Here is a 19,710-nt window from a genome sequence, read left to right on the forward strand (position 1 = left end):
TGTCTTGACCGTGTGGCAAAAACTGGACTCTACGGCACCCTTTTTGGACAGACGTTTGTGGAATCCAATAGGGGAAATTACAACGTATCTGTCCAAAAAGTTGTGCCACAGAGTCCAATTCCCGTGACATAAAGTTCACTTCCCGTAAGTAAGAGTCAAGAAAGTGTCTCAAAATTATGAGAACCCCTGAAAACCCCGAGCAAGCAACAGTAGGGATCAATCCATTGAAACGAATGGGTTATGCGTTGGGAATTAAATCCCATTAGTTGTTTCCTGTACACAATTATTAGCCCATTCAGTCAAGAACCAAAATAAAAACAATATCTTTCAAAGAGAAGGGCTGTTTTGGATAGCAGGATGATTAAAAAATCACACAAAGCCATTAGCAAACCTTTTCGTGCAGCTACACACAACACGTACAATGTTGCGTTTGTTTCTTCTTCCTCGTACTTTACTATTTTTAATGAAGCAACATTTCTAGTACACCTATCAGAAGTAAATAACACTGGATGGTTAAGTGCATGCATACAATGTAAAACTGAAATTGATCGTAATTTGACATATTGGTGTAATTCTTTTAGCGAAGATTCTTTCCACTGTGTAGAAGCGTGTTAGCACTTATCAATACATAACGACCAAACGAATGCGCAAACCGGCGACCGGATTTTCTGTGTGGCACAAGCATTCGTTAAACTTTAAAAACAATCTCTTTACATTATAAACCGAAGTATCACAAACAACGGATGATTGGTTATGAGCAAATTTAAGCTATAGTAATAATTTGGCAATATTGCCGATTGAAGATGAAACTTGTGCAAGATTAAGCGACTAGGGGAAGGAAAAAAACTAATGATATCTGTGTAAAGTGTGCAAAACAAAGTCGGGTTTCCTTCCTTCATCTATGCAGTCTCGTACAATGAGTACACATTGTATGTAAACCATAGATGGAAAGATTTACTTCATGACGGTGTCTAGTGTATCGTGTGGTAAACGAAATTTTATACAATGAAATGCAATTATAGATGTGAATATTTGAATGTAGCGTGAACTAAGAACATTCATTTAGCTAAATACAGGATCTAAATTAGATTACTGGTGTAATTCTGAAAAAATAAAAACTTTGAGACACTTAAAAACGCATTTTACTAAATATTAGTTTCACTGTGTAAAGAAAACATCTGTGCGAAAATGTTTGTGGTTGGGTTGAAACACTGTATAATTTATTTATTTAGATTTTTGTGTAGCGTATTTTATTTGTTCGTTGTTTGCTATAATTTATGCTAACTATTACAAAAAAATAAGTTCAAAATTACGAAAATAATGTGACCATCTTTGTCAAACTTATTTTTTTTGCTGGTTGTCGACCACTGCAATCAGCATAAATTTGACGATAGGTATTTTTGAATTGAACTACTGAAAATATTCCCTTGCTTCAAATTTAATAGTTTACGTTTTTCAGTATATTATGTAATTTAAACAAAAACAAATTACCATAATCCTTAATTTTATTTCAAAGAACACACATCGAATCTCCAATCGACGTTACGGAAGAGTGTAATCAATCTTACTTGCAGTATTAAACAGGCATTATAAACCCATGGCATGGTGTTTGTTGTTTTGATGTACGGAATGTTTTGGGAGCTGATAATTTATTTTTATTTCCTTTTCCCAGCAGTTCAGTGCGAGCGGTGCCAGTGTCCCTATTCTACCTCGAATCCAATCCCATTACCATGTCGAAGCTTTACCACGGTGTCATCAATGTGGCCGATAAGTTTGTCCCCAACGCGTTGCGGCCCCTGTGGAACCACGCTGCTGGTAAGATTTGTTTATCCAACGCAATACGCAAGTTTATGTAACACTCGTGCGATTTGTGTTGATTTTTGGCACACTGCTAATTGATGCACTCCGTGCGGTTCCGTTCGTTTATTTACAGGACCGAAAACAGTTTTCTTCTGGGCGCCCGTCTTTAAATGGGTTCGTATGCGAAATGGCAGAGCTCGAAGCTTGTAGCAATTGTGCTGTGTTAACCCATTTATTACTATTTCCTCTACTTTCCTTGCAGGGCTTGGTCGTAGCCGGATTGAGTGACCTTCGACGTCCTGCGGACCAGCTGTCAGTTTCGCAGTCCGCTTCACTGGCGGCAACCGGAATAATTTGGTCGCGCTACTCGCTGGTGATCATTCCCAAAAATTGGGGCCTCTTCTCGGTGAACGTGTTCGTTGCCGGTACGCAAGTACTGCAACTGTATCGCGCGTGGGACTTTTCGCGCAAGGCACCGAAAACCGCTGCCTAGACGAATACGCAAGTGCGAATGCCGTACCTGCGGACTAATAACTCAATGTGAAAATCGAAGCAGTTTTTATAAAACGCTGCTATTTTTATAAACACTATTTCTGAAACTGTACAGTGCAGGTTTGATGTAAATGATATTAGAAGGTGTACAGTATAAATATATGCACAAAAGATAAAAATGATCTGTAGTAGAAACTCTTGCTTGAAAGATTAACGCTTTATTAATGAAAGAACGATTAAATATTTCATTTAAAAAATCATCCTTAACTTTGAATAATTTTTTTATACAAAAGTCAATAAGATTCAATAAGATTAAAATGAACTTTTTTATTTTATTTTTGGTCGGTTCAGGGTTTAAGACTTTTATCTCAGAGTGTCTAAGTTTTACCAACCGTTATTCAATATTGTTCAATATTTACTTTGCATTTTTTTTATATTGAAACAAGTCATAGTAGATCCGACTTAAAGATAAAGGAAAATAAATGTATAAAATTTTCTAAAATTCCTCTGGAAGCTGAAATTACAAATCTAAGAAGATGTCATTTAATATGTTAGATTGGTTGCAGCTGTTAATTTGTTCTGCTTTTGATTAATTAAAAAAAAATGGAAAAATCTATATTAGGAAAAAAAACGTTAACTACCAAATTGTTCATTTATTCTTAAGGAAAATAAAAACCTTCTTTCAAAAAAGTGGATTGGAATCTCATATTTGTACGTTTTTACGCAAACGTGTTCCATTTCCTCCTGTGGAACCTGTATTAGAGAGTATCCAACTTTAAATATTATATCCTTTTAAAACAAAAGACAAAAGCGTCTGTTGAATTTTTCAGAATCATTATTTTTTTTTTTTCATTCAACGGTTCAACGGTCGAAGTTTAAGTTCCATAATAAGAAAACAAAACAATATTCAAAATAGATATTCCATTGATGATCATTATGGTCATCGCTAGCTTGAGCATTAGCAAGTACTGAATACCTGGTTGCGTGATACTTACGAATAAATCCCAAATACCTGTATAGGCTGACATGGACGGGTAGGTCGTGTCCAGAAAAAAATAAAATTTTAATTTTAATTCATTAATAAAACATTGATAAAGTCATAACGGACTGCATTATAGGCTTTCGAGTGCCGTATGCGGGCTGCAGGTCGTAGTTTGAAGATTCCTGCTTTTGGTTATCGTTTCTTTATTCCGACAATTGCTGAAGCAGCAGGAGCTTATCTCAATGGAATGGAAAAAAAACCTGCTGTGAATGAAATTTTTAGAAAAAAAAATACATGAACTAGACAAAAGGAATGAAATGAAAATAGAATAGGCAAAGGTTCTGATATTTATGAAAACGCTGCTCTTTGTATTGACGAGAATGATGTGACCCATGTTCAAACATGTTCAGCATTTTTATATTATATTATTTCTTCTTATATTATTTATTCAGTTTTAATTAATAATTGTTTTCAAAACTTTATCATCCGTTTTTTATAATATAAATTATATACTTAAAAATAGTTTTAGCCTGCAATCACTGCATTAACTATAAAAAAAAGTTGATAAAATACATGTAAAAATGATGTTGATAAAACAGGGGTTTTCAAACTACGGTCCGCGGGCAGCATGGCCCTTGGGAGTCTATAATACGGCCCTCGATGACTTTGATAAGGTTGAAATGGTGAGTATATTGTGTTGACTATTTTAAAGTTATTTGCGATGCAATGGAACTAGAACTAGAACTAGAAGATGCAAAAGAAGTGTAAGAAAATGAGTTTTAAGTTGCGTTTAGTTTCTCACAGCTCTCTTATTGATAAGTATACGCGCGGAAAGATGGCGCCCTAGGTGATGGGGCCTTATTGTGACACTATGTAAAATAGATTGCAGACAATATTTTAAAATAAATAGTCACAACGTAAATTCTTTTGAAAGCACGAATTAACTCCCAAATAGTAACCATCACTAGCCAAAGTAGGTCCAAATCAACTCATTTAAAAAACGAACAAGACGACGATTTAGCGTCTTAGCGAAAATTAGTCTTAAAAATATACACCCTGAGCAAGCTTATATCACAAGTCATCTTTTATATTGTTTCAATCAAATGTCAAAATTGAATGAAATAATCATTATTGATCATTGTTTCCCATGGCTTGATTCCGAACATATGTGGGAAATACACGCTTATCTGAAGCGTTGCAGCGTTTCTTTGGTATACTATTCATTCTTCCGGAATTAGTTGATAAATAAACATAAAGTAAATTCTTATTTTTGCATGCTACGGAAATAATATTATGATAAATATGACACACGCATCACCATTGGTGCTGTTTTTCAACAAAATAAATCTTTAGCTCATTCCTTTCTTTTTGACGCGTAAAACTCCATTTGAAGTTACCCTTCACGAATAAATATTTGTTATCTTAAAGAGCATATCCCTTAAAATCGGGTGTATTGTCTGCTCATCATTAAAATATAGCAGTTTGTATGGTTTGCACCTGCGATCTGCATAACGAGTGGCTCAGCTGCACGCAACAACAACAACAAAACACTGCTGAAACAAGCGAATGCTGCTTTGATTTCAACGGTGGGCGTGACTACACGATTGGTGGAACCAATCACAGCCACGAGGATGCTGTACTTCCAAGATGGCTGACGAATCCTTTACAGCGAAAACTGTGCAAGGGATGATAGTGGCACCGTGTTTGGTAATCTCATTCAGTACTACTTTAGAATTCGGTCGACGTGGATGCAAGAAACAAGAGTTTAGCTAGAAACGACAGTGCAGTTGTGTGATAAAAAGAACTTTCACTTCAAAAGGTTGAAGGACCTGTGGTACCAATAAGTGTTGTGATTTAGTGCAATGTGTTCATTTGATCAACAGTCAGCACATTAAAACGGTTGAAACACTGTGAATAGTGAAGATAAAAGGGACTGCAATTTAACGGCTGTAAGCATTGAAAAGTAATAAGCTATGATGACAATAAAGTGTGAATAATGGACTTTCCTGAAATGTTACTAAACATGGACTGAATATGGATAATGATGGAAATTAGTTATTGAATGTGTTATTTCAATAATTATTCAACTCAACGTTGACTAAATATCTTCATTTTAATGTAGAAAGGTTATATTTTAGTACACATAGTTTTATGAATAATTGTTCCGATAGCACTAGTGGTTACATAGTGGAGCATAGATAGAAATAGAGAGAAGAGAAAAGGAAATGCTGAAAGGAACCTAAAGAAGGTGTAGACGGAGATCACTAGCTGGAACTAGCGTCGGCCGCAGTCTAGATGGAAATGACGCCAAATAAATACCATGATTGAATAAATGTGAAGAATTGACGGGGATGGACATAAAAGACGATAGAGGAAAGGAGTATAGGGACATCGGCTTCGTGGAATAAGATGGAAGCGATAAATGAGGATTGGGCATTAGTACGCCGTAGTTCGAGTGACTCAAGTCCAAGAATTCGGGAGGCGGATAGAATACGGAGGGAGTTCATGGGCAGGACCAGAAATTCTTGTTTAAACGCTTTTTGCACCCGTTCGAATCTGAGGATGCTGGTGGGAGAGCATGGCGAGCAAACAATGCTCCCGAACTCTGGTACTGGTCTGACTAGACTGCAACTCAGTGCCTTCAGGCACGTTGGGTCCGAAAATTCGGAGTCGATGCGACGAAGGATGCGTGATACTAGATCTCGATTTAGATCGAGATCTATATCGTCGATGTCGACATATGACTGTTATCATTTGATCAATTTGACAAATTTTAGATGATGGCAGATAAATCTCTCTCCAATGCTCATCACAGGCTTAATCCCCAAGCTTAGCACCTTACTGCTTACCATAAAAGCATACAAAGTATTGTAGCTTCAAGATCTTCTATTTGTATTAACGTCTTATTTGGGCGTTGCGACCTATACAGGCTTTCGAGACTTAATTCATTATCACGCAGCCGGTTAGTCAATCCTTGCTAGGGGGGGGGGGGGGGGGGTCCATTCTAGGCTTGAATTCATGACAGACATGTTATTGAATGGACGACTGTACCACAGGACCGTCCAACAAATATTTAAACTTTTGTTTGAAACTTTCTAATAATTAGCTGTTTTTTTTCCAATTAACTGGTCTAAAGTCATGTCTGAAGTCAACTACAAGAACCGATTCCTGTAGAACCTGGCGTGAATCGTTTATCTTCCGGATTGTCCCCCCGATAAAGGCATTTACTTGTTAACTGCGTGTATGCAGTTAGCAAATATTTAAACAGCATGCGAAGGTTGCACTAGGAATCATGTGGTTTTAACATAGATGTATGATCACAGCGATCGTAACTCTTCGAAAGTAATAACAGTTAATATCAGTTATGTGTTTCAGCAAATCGTAAATAGCAGTACAAAATACATACATACAAAAGTTAACAGACGTGAATAACCTATTTGTTTGATTGATTTGTTTTGATGTAACTTGGCATTTTACTATGGAATTTTACTATGCTATCGCGTAGCCGTGGTCATATTGGTCCTTTTAACATCCCAATAGCAAACGAGTCTATCCAGCCTTTTTGTCTGTTTCGCAACTATCCTGTAACTAAAGTAAATACTTTCGACAATAACAGCTAAAAATATATATCCGTAAGTCAGAGTTAATTGAAAAAATAAAAATTAATAAACTTAGTAACATGCTAAAAGATTTAGCTAAAATACAACCCAAGAAACGATCGATTGATTGAGTCAAAGTCAAGAGACAAAAGATAAACAAAAATATAACTTTTCTACTTTTTATCATACTTTATTGATTTGCTGGAGCTGTAAATCTTCTTCTTCTTCTTCTTTGGCACAACAACCGCTGTCGGTCGAGGCCTGCCTGTACCCACTAGTGAAGTGAGCTTGGCTTTCAGTGACTTATTGTTACCATAGCAGGATAGTCAGTCCTACGTATGGGGGCACGGTCTATTTGGGCCTTGAACCCATGACGGGCATGTTGTTACGTCGTACTAGTTGCTGTAGATCTTAATGCTACAAAAATCTCTGAATACCTTCATTTTTGATGCATTATAATGTGGGCTTGTGGGCTTAAATATCATAAACTAATTGAGAGACCTTAGAAGGGTTTCCATACATTCCAACATACTATTTTTTGTTCCCTTAAAAGATTATGCAAAAAATAGCTCAAAAGACATCAGAAAATCGAATAACATTAAAGGATGAAAGATATAACAAAGACATAATTTAGCATCTACTATAATTCTGATACCGAAATCATGGTTACCACTTTGTTGAACATGTTTTTTTTCTAAATTTGTTACCCAAAAATTCAATAAATGACTTACCCTTTCTAACATTGGCACGGGTACTACTTACTTTTTCTCCTTGCAGATGGTGTACCAGATGAAAGACCCGATGGAACTTTCGTCGTGTGCCGTAGGCGTGCGTAAACCACGAACAAAGAGCGCCCAATTGTGCACACCGAGCCACGATCATCTTCCCGCCGGCCAACCGCCAGTCTACGGCAGTGCCGGCCCAGTACGACAGCGCAAGCAGCAACAGGATCCATCCTCGATACAGACCACCGAATTTTCGAACCTAACGCGCGAGGAACGGCGAAGACGGCGGCGGGCCACTCTCAAGTACCGCACGGCGCACGCGACACGCGAACGGATCCGCGTCGAGGCGTTCAATGTGGCATTTTCCGAGCTGAGAAAATTGCTTCCGACGCTGCCGCCGGACAAGAAGCTGTCCAAAATAGAGATACTCAAGCTGGCCATCTGTTACATCTCCTATCTTAATCATGTGCTGGACGCTTGATTTTGCTTTTGTTGATTTGGTGCTAAGTTGCAATAAATAGCTTGTCGATCTGTATAAAACAAATGTAAAGGTGCAGCGTAGTGTTTGGCAGTTGGGAAAGAAATGTTGCTGTTGTTGACATTTTCAGGGCTCTTTTGGGATGGAAGGCGGGCAAGGAAGAACACTGATACTACCATCTCCCTGCAATTCCATCCCTCTCGTAAGATTACACTTTTGAAACCAATAATATCGATCAGGACGACGACGATGTTGTCCTTATTTATGATTATTTAATTTTAAATAATAAATAACATTGATGCAGTCGTTTGTGGGTGCCATCTTATGCGGACAAAACCACCGATGGCGTGCAGCTACAGCAAAACACTTCTCGCACCAAAGTGGCATGAGTTCATCTCTCCCTGGAGACTCCTCGAAATGTTCCGTTTTATTATCCATTCCGCATCAGACTATAAAGTACAGGGCTTGACACAATCTGCTATTGGTGAAAATCGAAAAATCAAAATTGACCTAAGGGACCTAAAGGTGTACGTATGAGTGTGTGTGTATGTGTGTGTATATGATAAGGTTATGAATAATTGAGCTGACTTTATGGAGTTTCTCGTCCCTGTCCTGTCCACCACTACTGGTACACGGTTTTGAGCAGCGGGTACTTTCTCTTCTCGATCGGCTTATTGTACGCCTGCTGATAGACACTGATCAGTCGCCAATAGTCCGGATAGCCGGAACCCTTCTTCCAGAAGGCAAACGGTGGCGCTAGCGTATCGATAACGTAGTTCTTCTTCGTGTACGGCTCGCGCGGTTTGGGAATGTGCAGCAGCTTCTTGTAGTTGGCCGGTTTGCGCTGCGTTCCGTTCGGTCCGGTATCGAAGCTACTCAGCGTGCCCGACACATTGCTCTGCGGTATGCCGGCCTTAAACGCACACCGGTACTCCTGGTGAAAGTTGTACGGGAACTCCTCGGGCGCGAACTTGTGACAGAAGCGTTCGATCCGCTCCGCGTGCTTGGCCGCTGCCTCGTGCAGTTTGCGCTCCATCGAATTTGCGCTGCCACCGTGACGTTGGAGTTCGGCAATTTCCTTTCCCTGTGAAGAGCCGTGCGATCGGGCCGATCCACGCACTGCAGGCAGGTTGTTATTGTTGATTTCCATCGTGGTCGGTTCTTCGTGATGTTTCTGCTGATGCTGCTGTTGCAGATCCTGTTGGCGATCCTGTCTTCCACTGCCATTCTTTCGCTGCTGCTGCTGCCGGGCAGCAGCGTTTGGCGATTTGGACGAGCGGGCAGAACTGTTGCTACACTTGCACCGATTGCTGGTCGGTCGTACCAGGCGCTTGTGCTGTCGAATAACATCACGGTCAAAAAAGTCCTCCTCCCCGAGGGTGTTGGAAAAGACGCCTCCAGCGTGTACCACTGTAAGCGTAAGGGTACACAGTGCAGGTGGATTAGATGCGTAAAGGGTAAAGGGACAAACAAAGAAACAATCGAATTGGCAATGATTTGTGGTGCGATGTTTATTTGACAGGTCCCCCGAGACAGGGCGACTTACCCGCGGGCAGATTTAGGTCCTTGGCCGGCTCTACCACTTCGAATATCGGAGGCGCCACCGAGGGTTTCGAGCCGTCCATGTAGGTTTGTGAGCGTGGTTCGTGCTTGGTGCGAAACTCCCAACCGATGGCCAAATCCATTGCACCGACCTTCTTCTTTACGCGCATACTTTCCGGCCGCTCGGGTGTGTCCAGCGCACTCGGCACCTTCGGTATGACGCCGCACGTTTTTGGCCGATAGACACGGTACTTGGTGCACTTGGTAGGTCCTGCCTTGTAGTTCTTACAACCAACGCCTGTGGAAAAACGCATAACAGCAAGCAGTCCATCGATTGTGGCAGCTGTGGAGACTGGGCTTCCCTTCCCATTTACCTACCGGTTGCGTACGGTCCAACGCTTAGCTCCATACCGGGATTGGGGAATCCGGCGGCTTGCGCTTTCCGAAATGCAATATCGATCACTGCATCCGGCAGCGGCTGGTGCTCGAGGTTTTCCTGTGCCATTTTCCGCGCCGTTTGAAAGTTACAAATGGCCGGAATGAACTGGGACTTGGTGGCCGCTGACTGGGAGGTGAACGATCGCTGATGCCGATGGTGCGTCGGTTCCCCATGCTGTGCTGGTTCCGGCCGGGGTCCTTCGCCTGACTCGAGTAGCTTCAGGTCGCGGAACCGACTGATCATGTCCGGCGAATGTGTGCCGTTCATTTTGTGTCCGATAGTTCAATGCTGCAATAAAATGTTACCAAACATTGGAAGAAATATCTTTGATAAACATTATAGCTCAGTTACACACGCATACTATTATAATATGGCTCATTTCATTACTATTTACTTAAGACCGCGAAGATTTAATAAAGAATCAAATTAAATGTCAATAAAATGACAATTTTCATCAAAATATCGTTTACTTTATAAAGAAGAAGATCATCCTCTAATAATGGAAAGCTGTATACGTTTGATAGATACACTAAGCATGTTAAGAAAACGAGATTTAACCGCTTACATTAACTAAAGATTACGTCAAATTTATCCTCAACAACGTTATTTGTCGAGCAATACTCCACTCGAACAAAAAAGTTTGGAGACTCTTCACCTAAGCTTTTGGTTTGAATGTATTGCAGTTGCATAGTTGTGAGCTAGAAGCATAATTTTAAGTTGATTATTTATCGTAATAAATAACAAAATAAATTATTCCTATCGACGTGGTATAGATTATATTAGCATATATTAACTTCGTAAATACAAGAAATGCTGAATGATGAAAAGTAAATGAAATCGAACCACTTATTTTTATTCTGTTGTAGCAATTGGTAAGGGAATAGAGTGTCCTGTTTGCATTTAATGGTTTATATATTGGTGGATGTTATATGTTATATCATTAATCAAACAAAAATACACATATTCTCCTTCAATTTTCCTTGTTCACTACATTAGCCTTAGCTAGGTAGAAAGTCATAGTTACGAGTTATGGATTTTGATAGTTACAGTCCGCCATTTTCGAATTCAGCAATTGTCTATAAAAAAGATGCATGTAAAAATTGTTTGAATTGAGTTAAAGTACTTTTATTAAACTTAAAAAATCAACCCACGCAATTGTTAACGATTCATGGCACAATATTTATCCATCAGCAAAAAAATCAATCCCTCATGAGCATCATGAGCGGCGATACAGCGTTTGTGTACTTATTTTTCAGGCTGAAATAATCTAGGCTGAAATACTGAGGTTAGTTTTGCGTGTGGTTTTGTATGGAGTGTTGATAAGACTTTAGCCGCCAAGTGTTAAACTCCATATAAAACAACTGGCAAGTATTGTAAAGCCCTCAATGATAGTTTTGGTACATATTTATAGCTTATACCGGCTGGGTGGTCCATTCGAAGGTCGTGCTGGTACCTACAAGGGCAAACAAGGCTATGGCAAATAATAAGAACTAGTTGCTGGCAACTACTTTTGATTCAACTAGTTTTCTTTCGATAACTTAAATAAATTTTTATGGAATTTTAATATGTCCTTAGTTATCCAGCCCTAAAAAACCTTTGCTGTCTGGCCTGGAGGAGTGTCCGAAACCGCTCACGTTCTCGCGCTTTCGTTCGTCAATTCGGTATCCCGGTCGGATTTTAACATGTCCTAGCTTCACTTTAACACTAACAATTGTCAAATGAATAAAGAATCTTACAATTTTGTAGATTAAATTCCATGGAAACATGATCCATTCCCTTCCCTACATTGATTGATGTCGAACGATGCCGTATAACGATGCCTTACAATGAATGTCCTGCGAAGTGTTGATTAGAGTGAAACTTCTTTTTCCCACTGAGACACGAACGCACCGCCGGGACCTGGGTGTAATTCTAATTGAATGTTGTATCATACTTACATTCGCCACCAATTCACACGCACTTATCAGCTGCTCCTAATTTAACGCCACTGCAACCTATGGCGACGGCTTGATGGCTTGACTTTCACACGCGCCGCTGTCAACACTTTGTGTGTTGGGAGCGTGCACTGGATGCATAATTTACTTACACACCAAACACAATTGGCACAACCATGACCATGACGGATCGGGTGTTGGTGCCGTTGGTGTCCCGTCGTTCGCGGTTTCACCAGATTGAGGGGTTCGGATGAGATAGCATCACCAAACAATCTACAACCCCTCGGTATGCAGGTGTCTTCGCCTAAACTTCCAAACACCAAACGATCGACCAATTACATTGTAATTATGGGCGTTAGCATTCATGCCCGCGCGAGAACCGTCGTCGTGGTAGATTTCGTTTTCGTGAATTAGAATTTGCGATTCAAAACCCCTCCCCTCCTGTGAGCGATCCCAATTCCACCCTCTTGCGTTCCCATTGCTCCCGAGGGGAATGTCAGTTAGATAGGGATAAGGAAGGATGCGCTAGCCAAGTTCCCAAGTTAATCCCGAAATCAACACGTGTTTCAATTACCCCATAGCGCAGTTTAGGGTGATAGGGGGGGGGGGGGGGGGGGGTTGTGCGTATGTTTTATTTTCCTGTTCCGGGGTTGTAACGGCAACCTGTTTATGGAGGACGGGAGGGTGTGGAATAAAAGGCACATACACAAATGCATTCAAAGAAAATGACGGGTTTGGATGAATGTTTGGAGTGTGGTTGTATGTAGCAAGCTATACATTTCCTGTATTTTAATCTTCAACGATTTAATTTGAAATTTTTCTTATTTTTTTCATATAGTTGGTTGTTGAGGCCAAGCTAATTATTCATAAGATTCTATATTTATGTTATTTAACCATGGTATTTAAAACATTGCCAATAATATTCATTTTTATTTATTTAGTTTTCAATCTTTTTCAATCCTCATCAAAAATTTTGATATTTTTCTGAATTTTTTTTTCGAGACTATTATATTATTTCAATTCTAACAAATAAAATTCTTTGCGTTCATGTGACCTATCGTGATCATACAGGACTTATACAGGCTTGAATTGAAGCTGTCCGGATATGTAGGAGCCAATATGTCTGTGGAGTAAGTCTCCATGTTGCTCTTACTATATTATATAAATTTAGTATTAATAAATCTAATAATATTACACAAACAATAAACTGATAGATATTTTGGAATGAATGTATATGTTTGTTGTTTATCGGTTTAAATTTAAAAATTGAAGAAAGTAAAAATAGTTTTAATTTATATTGATAACGCACTTGAATGTCTTTAAAAGTTAAAATTAAAATTTAGTTTTAATAACATTATTAACATTAATAACAATAATAATAATAATAATTTTAATTTTACTTATTATAATAAAAATATGTGTAAAAAATTAACTCAATTTCTTTTTAAAAAATAAAATTAAAAATAAAATGCTTACCAAAATATCCTGTAACTTTTTTAAACGCTTATTAAATTTAAATTTTAAACTGAAGGAATATTTTTGTTTAAATAAGGCAGACATAAGATAGATTCAGAGGTATAATAATATCAATGCCCAATTGTGAAAAAACTATAAAAAAATGCAAGTGTCATTAAGCTCGAAGGACGTTTTCATTTAGCAAGAAGGAACAATATTACAGGCTTAGTAGCGGATCCAGAACGGAGACCCCGAATCACTAAAATATATGGTGCTCTTACAATTGCTGGAGCGCTCATACCTACGGTACCCGTCGCGACCGCTTAGTCCGCGTACCGTTAAAGCCGCCACTGTCCAGGCTATAGGTGTTTGGGTGGTTGCAAAATGTCACGCAAAATTCAACCATTTCAAACTGAAAACTTTTCGCCTCTGAAGCAGCAAGTATTAGTTTCAAAGACTCTCCTACAGGTTTGTTTGACTCAAGTTTACAGATACCACCACGCCTAGAAGCCTTGGTTTTGCAGCTGGTGCGTCTAGGATGCAGGACAGATACACATCCGACACTCTTGCAAACGCTCTTTTAAGGGACACATGTGCAGACAAACTCACAGACATACACACACACGTACACACAGACGTACTCAACGGGACCTCAACCTGCCAAAATGGGATTTCACAATCTGTCTAGGGAGCAATTTATCACTACCGGATTTGTCGTTCCGCCCCTTCGACACCCTTCGATCGTAGTAATTGTTTGAAGTAGCAGCACTGAAGGGGCTGTCTCGGTGTGTTTATATGCTTAGGATTGTTAAATACGAAACAATTGGTACACTGGGCAGAACACACACACACACACACACACACATACACACACACACACACACACACACATTGGAAAAGGTAGCGGGAATGAGACAGATTCCCCGGTGGGGTCTGGGTCAACGTTGATGGAATATTATTTGGCGGAAAATTACCATCATTACGTTAGGTGCCGTCGATCTGGTTGTAATGGAATCGATACGCTCAGCAGGCTGATGTTGGCAGCGGTAATGTTGAAAGTGGTTCAAATAGCTTTTCGATCGAAATGGACACCCCGATGTCCATTTGATATTTGCAAAAAGCGAACAATGAAAATGGCACAGTAAAGTAAAACCAATTACACAACTTACCCTTATCACGGAGCAGCTTGAAGCCTGACCTGTGCAGGGCGTGAACGATCAGTACAAAACACAATTAAACGTTTGGGAACTAAAAACAGTGTATTAAATTAAAACAAAACGTAACTGCAACGACACTTGCACAAACGTCCCGTCTTCGAAAGGTGCGTCCGATACACACTGAGACAGGCGGACACCATAACGAAAGGGCACACTGTTGTGTTATGTGTTGGGTGTAGAGAAATTGATTTTTGGCTAGAGAAAAAACGGCTTCCCGTGTTGTGGAACGGTAAACAATGCGCCGTTGCCGTGGGTTATCAGTAGGAGTTGTGCGGAAATCGGGCATGCTTGCTCGCTTCCGGAACGCGGTCCAACGGTCCTATGGTTGTAGCAGCACGGAAAGATAGAGTAACAAATGCTAGGCGTTATCGAGTATATCGGCATTTTGGTATGGTTTTGTACCGCGAAACATTCCACCACCATCTGAATTAATGCACACAGAACTAATCAAATAAATTGATTAGTGATTGCAATTGCAAACAATCACAATAGAGCGGAATACAGCTATTATGAGGAAATTTCTAATAAATTTTAAATAAATAAAATAAAATGCTATACTTTAAATACCTCCAACCCAATCCAGATAACCTTTCTGTTCTTTTATAATCAGTTTCTAATGATTTGATTAAGCAGAAGTACCCACAGCAATTGAACGAGCTGCAATAAAAGTGTGGTAGATGCGTTAAATTCTATTAGCGCAACCAATTCTAATGCATATGGTTAAACGGAACGGGGTGGCATTATCCTCCCGACCGTAACATACCGTAGCTTGTATGTGTGCATAAAAAAGGCTCTTGGTTAGGCTTTGCCAAGGGGGAATAGTATAATTTGCGAGGGAAGAAAAAAAGGATAATTGTCTTCCCGCACGAGGGGAATGCCTAACGCCGCTCTACGAGTAGGTGGTGTTAGTTTGGATTGAAAACGGTGTTTATTTATAATTGTTTTTTATCCATCTATTGGCATAGATAAATGGTACTATTTTCGAGTCAGTAATCCACCAGCTCAGCTGGACATATGTTTGATAGTTTTGTGATGCGCATATTTGCCAGATTTCGTTGTAGGTTGCTCATTGTGTGACTTGGATACGACCTGCCAAGGGTTTGATAGGGTAGCGGATTTGTCTTTTTAAAACAACAAACAGATTGACGCGGCAAATAATTATGAAATATGAGAAAGTAAATAAAAAGAAAACAAATAGCTTCACTATGAGCGAAAGAGGATGAAATACGGCTTTCTTAAATGGTTCGATTTAACTTTTATGTATTTTTTTGCATTTTTATTTTACTTTTAGTATAACCCTTTACTATATCTATTTTACTGGATATCATACACGACTTTTTCGAATGGAAAATCTAATTAGACAGTACCCTAAACCTATTAGACAGTACCCAATAAATATCGGTTATGAATGTATGTATGCCATCAAATTTATATTCAATAATCCTCAATTCACAATTATCCCTCTTCCTCAATATCAAGTCATAATCAAGTCTTCCTGTAGCAAGAACTGATTATTCGGTTGCGTTGCTTTAAATAAGTGTAGGAAGTCTCTATAGGTCAGCAGCAGCATACATTAACCAATAAGTAATTAATTAAGTTTGCAGGAATGTAATGTGACCAAAAATCTCTTAAATTTGTGTTTTTTTTGAATATTAACTTAACTAACTGACTACAGCTTTTGAAAGTGTACCTATCTATTAAGCACGCGTTGCTGGCAGTGTTTTGGGGTATAAATAACTTCTTACCCGCTATTTATTTTTTGAGTATTGGTCTGTAAATATTGGATATTTTCTTTTGAATGGAATTTTGAATCGTTTCTTGAAACATATATCAGATTTTTGTTCGAATGTTTTTATAAAACAAACTTGTCTATGTACATATACGCCGTTAAGTCAAATAAATAATACTTTTTACCTTAATATCTAATAAATAATATTTTATATTTAACGACTGTGATCTAACTCCTTTACTTTTCTATTGAAGATGTCGTGCATCCATACTTGTTAACACTCATCTTCACAGATTAAATACTCCAAAACTTCCTATTGGAAGCACCTATTGGAAATATAAACTCAGATTCAATCAAAGAATTTCATTGTTTGATTTTTCCTTTTTCAGATTTCTTTTTTATACAAGTTTTGTAATTTTAACTTCATTATTATAAAGGTTTAATTTTCCTTCACGGGCCACATAGAAGAATCTCATGGCCACATTTGATCCGTTTCAGAATACTCATGTATGTCCTAATAGATTTATATTGTTTGCTGTTTTAATATTTTGAATAATGTAATTAATGAAAATGTTATATTGAAATATATATTACTGGTAAATAAGGAGAGCGATATTCTAGTTTTTTCAATGTCCGTGCCAATATTAAACCTAGCACTGAAAAAAACGCATTTTGATATGCGTGAAAATACCGTTTTTACCGAGTATAAATATCCATGGCTTTTTTCCCAAAATCGAAAATACCCGACTTTGTAGATCCCTGGTTGGTGGATAAGTGAGTAAATGTTACTGTAAGAACGCCTTAAAGCGACCTTAACCAAGCCTAAATAAACTTATAATGCTTACAACTTGAATACAATATAGGAAAACATGGACTAAAAACAGTTACTATGTATACTAATGTACTAACATATCCTATAGTAGGAATCTTCCAGTAATTTAAAAAATCAAGCAAAAATTGAACTGTGAAATAGACATTAAGTTGGATTCTGAAATAAAAAAAGAAACAAACATCATTAGAGAAGAAAATAAAATCCCGATCAAATAGAATTTCGTTTTAAAGCACTCATTTACTACTAAACTAGGAGGCATGTTGTTACGTGGTTTATGGATGCCCTCTAATGACAATCCAATGCTCTTATTGCTTTATTTGTAGAAATTGCTATTTTTATTAAATGTTTTTATGATTTATTTGTGTTAAATTTGGATGGAGTAGTTTCTGTTTTCGAATAACCAAAGGAAAATTTGCCCTAATTTAAACGATAATAAAGTATATTGCATTGCTCAGTGGTGTTCTAAACTTAAAAAATTATTCTTGATTTGTATGGCTCATGGAGGACGTGAGAAAAAAATTAAGTACACCTCATTCAGAAAGGCATTTTGTTACTATTGTGTAACAAGTTGATTCACACAGCAAACAGCAAGTTCAAGTCGTGTAGTGTAAATGAAATAAAGGATATTCGCTGACCCAGGGAAGACCTCAAAATGCTGCTTGCTTGCATGTTACACGTAACATAAGGACGACCGGTCAAATGATTAGCAAATTATACGATTTAGCTTTTAAAAGGGCAAGCGTAACAAGAAAAGTTCATTACGAATTATGTACCGGTTAGCTATAAATTAAAATCATGCATATTCAATCAGTCAGCTTATTTCTCTAAAAGTGACCTGCCGCCTAAAACTAGGTCCCATATAATCGGCTGTTCAGAATCTGTCCAACAGGATCCCATGCGCTTTATTTTAAGTATTTGGGACGTTTTACAGATTTTAAATAGAATATAGAATAGTATATAGAATTTTAAATAGAATAGTATATAGAATTATATACTAGAAGATCATTATCGTTCCATTATGACCAAGTATTTGAAAAACATTCAGGCTGTTGCGCAAACTGAACAAACTGCTGCGAGATGGGCACATAATTCAACTAAACTAAGACAAGTAAATCAGAGGAGCCCTATTCCAACAGTAAAAATGCACACCATTGAAGGAACGCTAAAAAATAAACTGCTAATCAAGCATCGTTTGCGTAAGGCGGCTGACAATAGCACTATCAATGGTATGAAGTATCTTGGAACACGCTGCAACAGCTATGCAAGGCAAGTGGACTGTGGGAAAACTTAACGCAAACAAACTACTCACATCCGTTTAAGTGTTGTTTTTTTTTGTACCTTACAGAAGTTTTTGGGTCCTAGTACTATGCGGATCATTCGCATCGATGGTCTTTATTCTGCTGTTTACAATCGATACGTACGATGAAACAATTAGTGTTAATCCGGACACGACTTACCTTCGCTGGAACAGCACCTTTCCGGCAATATCGCTCTGCTACGCCAAAGGGCGTACTAATCAAATTTCCAGCTTCCTTAAGGAACATTGGAAGATTACTAACTTTACACCCGCTAAAAGGTTTAGTGCAGAAACGGTATAATGTTGTAGTTGGATCTGTAAATTGTAGTTTTTGTGTTATAATATTTCAGTACTGATTATTTGTGGCCAAAAATGGCTCAAACATACCTATTTATCAACCCGAACAGTAATCTCGACGAAGATATTACCGCAATATGTAAAGGTCTCAACAGTACTTGTAATCTTAATCTAAAAGTGATGAAAAACAGGGTACGTAGATAGTTAGTATGTTAGACTGTCGCATACCAAAATAAATACACTTTTTTGTTTCTTTCAGTTTCTTCCTTCCAATTGCAACGACGTACTTTTCGATGTGAAGTTTGTCGGAAAGTCCTTTGATTGTAACCACATTTTTCGCTACACTCTCACCGAGATGGGCAACTGTTTTACGGCAAATAGTATATTCGATCAGTAAGTAGTCTGTAGTAGTACTACTATTACTTCTACTATTTCTACTACTAGTAGTAATAGTAATACAAATAATACCTTTACCATTTCAGTGAGCTAAAATTCGATAACTTGCCACTTAAGTTCAACGTGTGGACTCGTAAAAGAAGTTTAGAATTTCGCTATCGAAACTATGACAGTATAAACTATATGGTAACTTAAAAGAAATATCTAAGTAATTGTCAAAATTAAATGTATCTGTAAATAATCCTTTTTTACCTTTCTAGATGTACATCCACAGCCCTGAAGATTATCCTAATTTTGTGGAACCATTCTTTGCGCTAAGGAAATCCGGCACGGTCTCCCATTTTATGCTTGAGGTAAAATCGATTTATTAATGCCAAAATAGTTCATTTTGTAATGATTAGTAATAAATGTTTGCCCAAGATTACCGAAACAGTAAATAAGCCCGAGGTAAAGGATGAGCCGATCGACAAGCGCAAATGTAAATTCCCGGAGGAAA

The 19,710-nt window shown here is 38.2% G+C and overlaps 3 protein-coding genes across 5 annotated transcripts; 2 read left to right on the forward strand and 1 right to left on the reverse strand.

Annotated features, from left to right (window-relative positions):
- The first annotated feature begins 1,609 nt into the window (after positions 1–1,609).
- LOC1275713 (mitochondrial pyruvate carrier 2) lies at positions 1,610–2,487 on the forward strand. The gene is made up of 3 exons (XM_314997.4): positions 1,610–1,815; positions 1,934–1,974; positions 2,063–2,487. The coding sequence occupies exons 1-3, from the start codon at positions 1,731–1,733 to the stop codon at positions 2,291–2,293; spliced, it is 357 nt and encodes a 118-aa protein (XP_314997.3). The 5' UTR covers positions 1,610–1,730; the 3' UTR covers positions 2,294–2,487.
- A 2,488-nt stretch (positions 2,488–4,975) lies between these two features.
- Positions 4,976–8,148, forward strand: LOC1275714 (helix-loop-helix protein 1). 3 transcript variants are annotated; one of them, XM_061642824.1, is made up of 2 exons: positions 4,976–5,237; positions 7,651–8,148. In XM_061642824.1, exon 2 carries the CDS (start codon positions 7,651–7,653, stop codon positions 8,077–8,079), a length of 429 nt encoding a protein of 142 aa, XP_061498808.1. In that variant the 5' UTR covers positions 4,976–5,237; the 3' UTR covers positions 8,080–8,148. The 3 variants fall into 3 exon arrangements, with proteins under 3 accessions (XP_061498808.1, XP_061498807.1, XP_061498809.1); XM_061642823.1 differs by having other exon boundaries at positions 4,976–5,223; XM_061642825.1 differs by lacking the exon at positions 4,976–5,237 and adding an exon at positions 6,260–6,906.
- A 309-nt stretch (positions 8,149–8,457) lies between these two features.
- LOC1275715 (uncharacterized) lies at positions 8,458–14,853 on the reverse strand. The gene is made up of 4 exons (XM_061642822.1): positions 14,616–14,853; positions 9,997–10,345; positions 9,623–9,916; positions 8,458–9,486 (listed from the first exon to the last, which is right to left on the reverse strand). Exons 2-4 carry the CDS (start codon positions 10,322–10,324, stop codon positions 8,699–8,701), a joined length of 1,410 nt encoding a protein of 469 aa, XP_061498806.1. The 5' UTR covers positions 10,325–10,345; positions 14,616–14,853; the 3' UTR covers positions 8,458–8,698.
- Positions 14,854–19,710: the final 4,857 nt, after the last annotated feature.

Source organism: Anopheles gambiae, chromosome 2 (genome assembly GCF_943734735.2).
Source record: "Anopheles gambiae chromosome 2, idAnoGambNW_F1_1, whole genome shotgun sequence".
Taxonomy (NCBI): domain Eukaryota; kingdom Metazoa; phylum Arthropoda; class Insecta; order Diptera; family Culicidae; genus Anopheles; species Anopheles gambiae.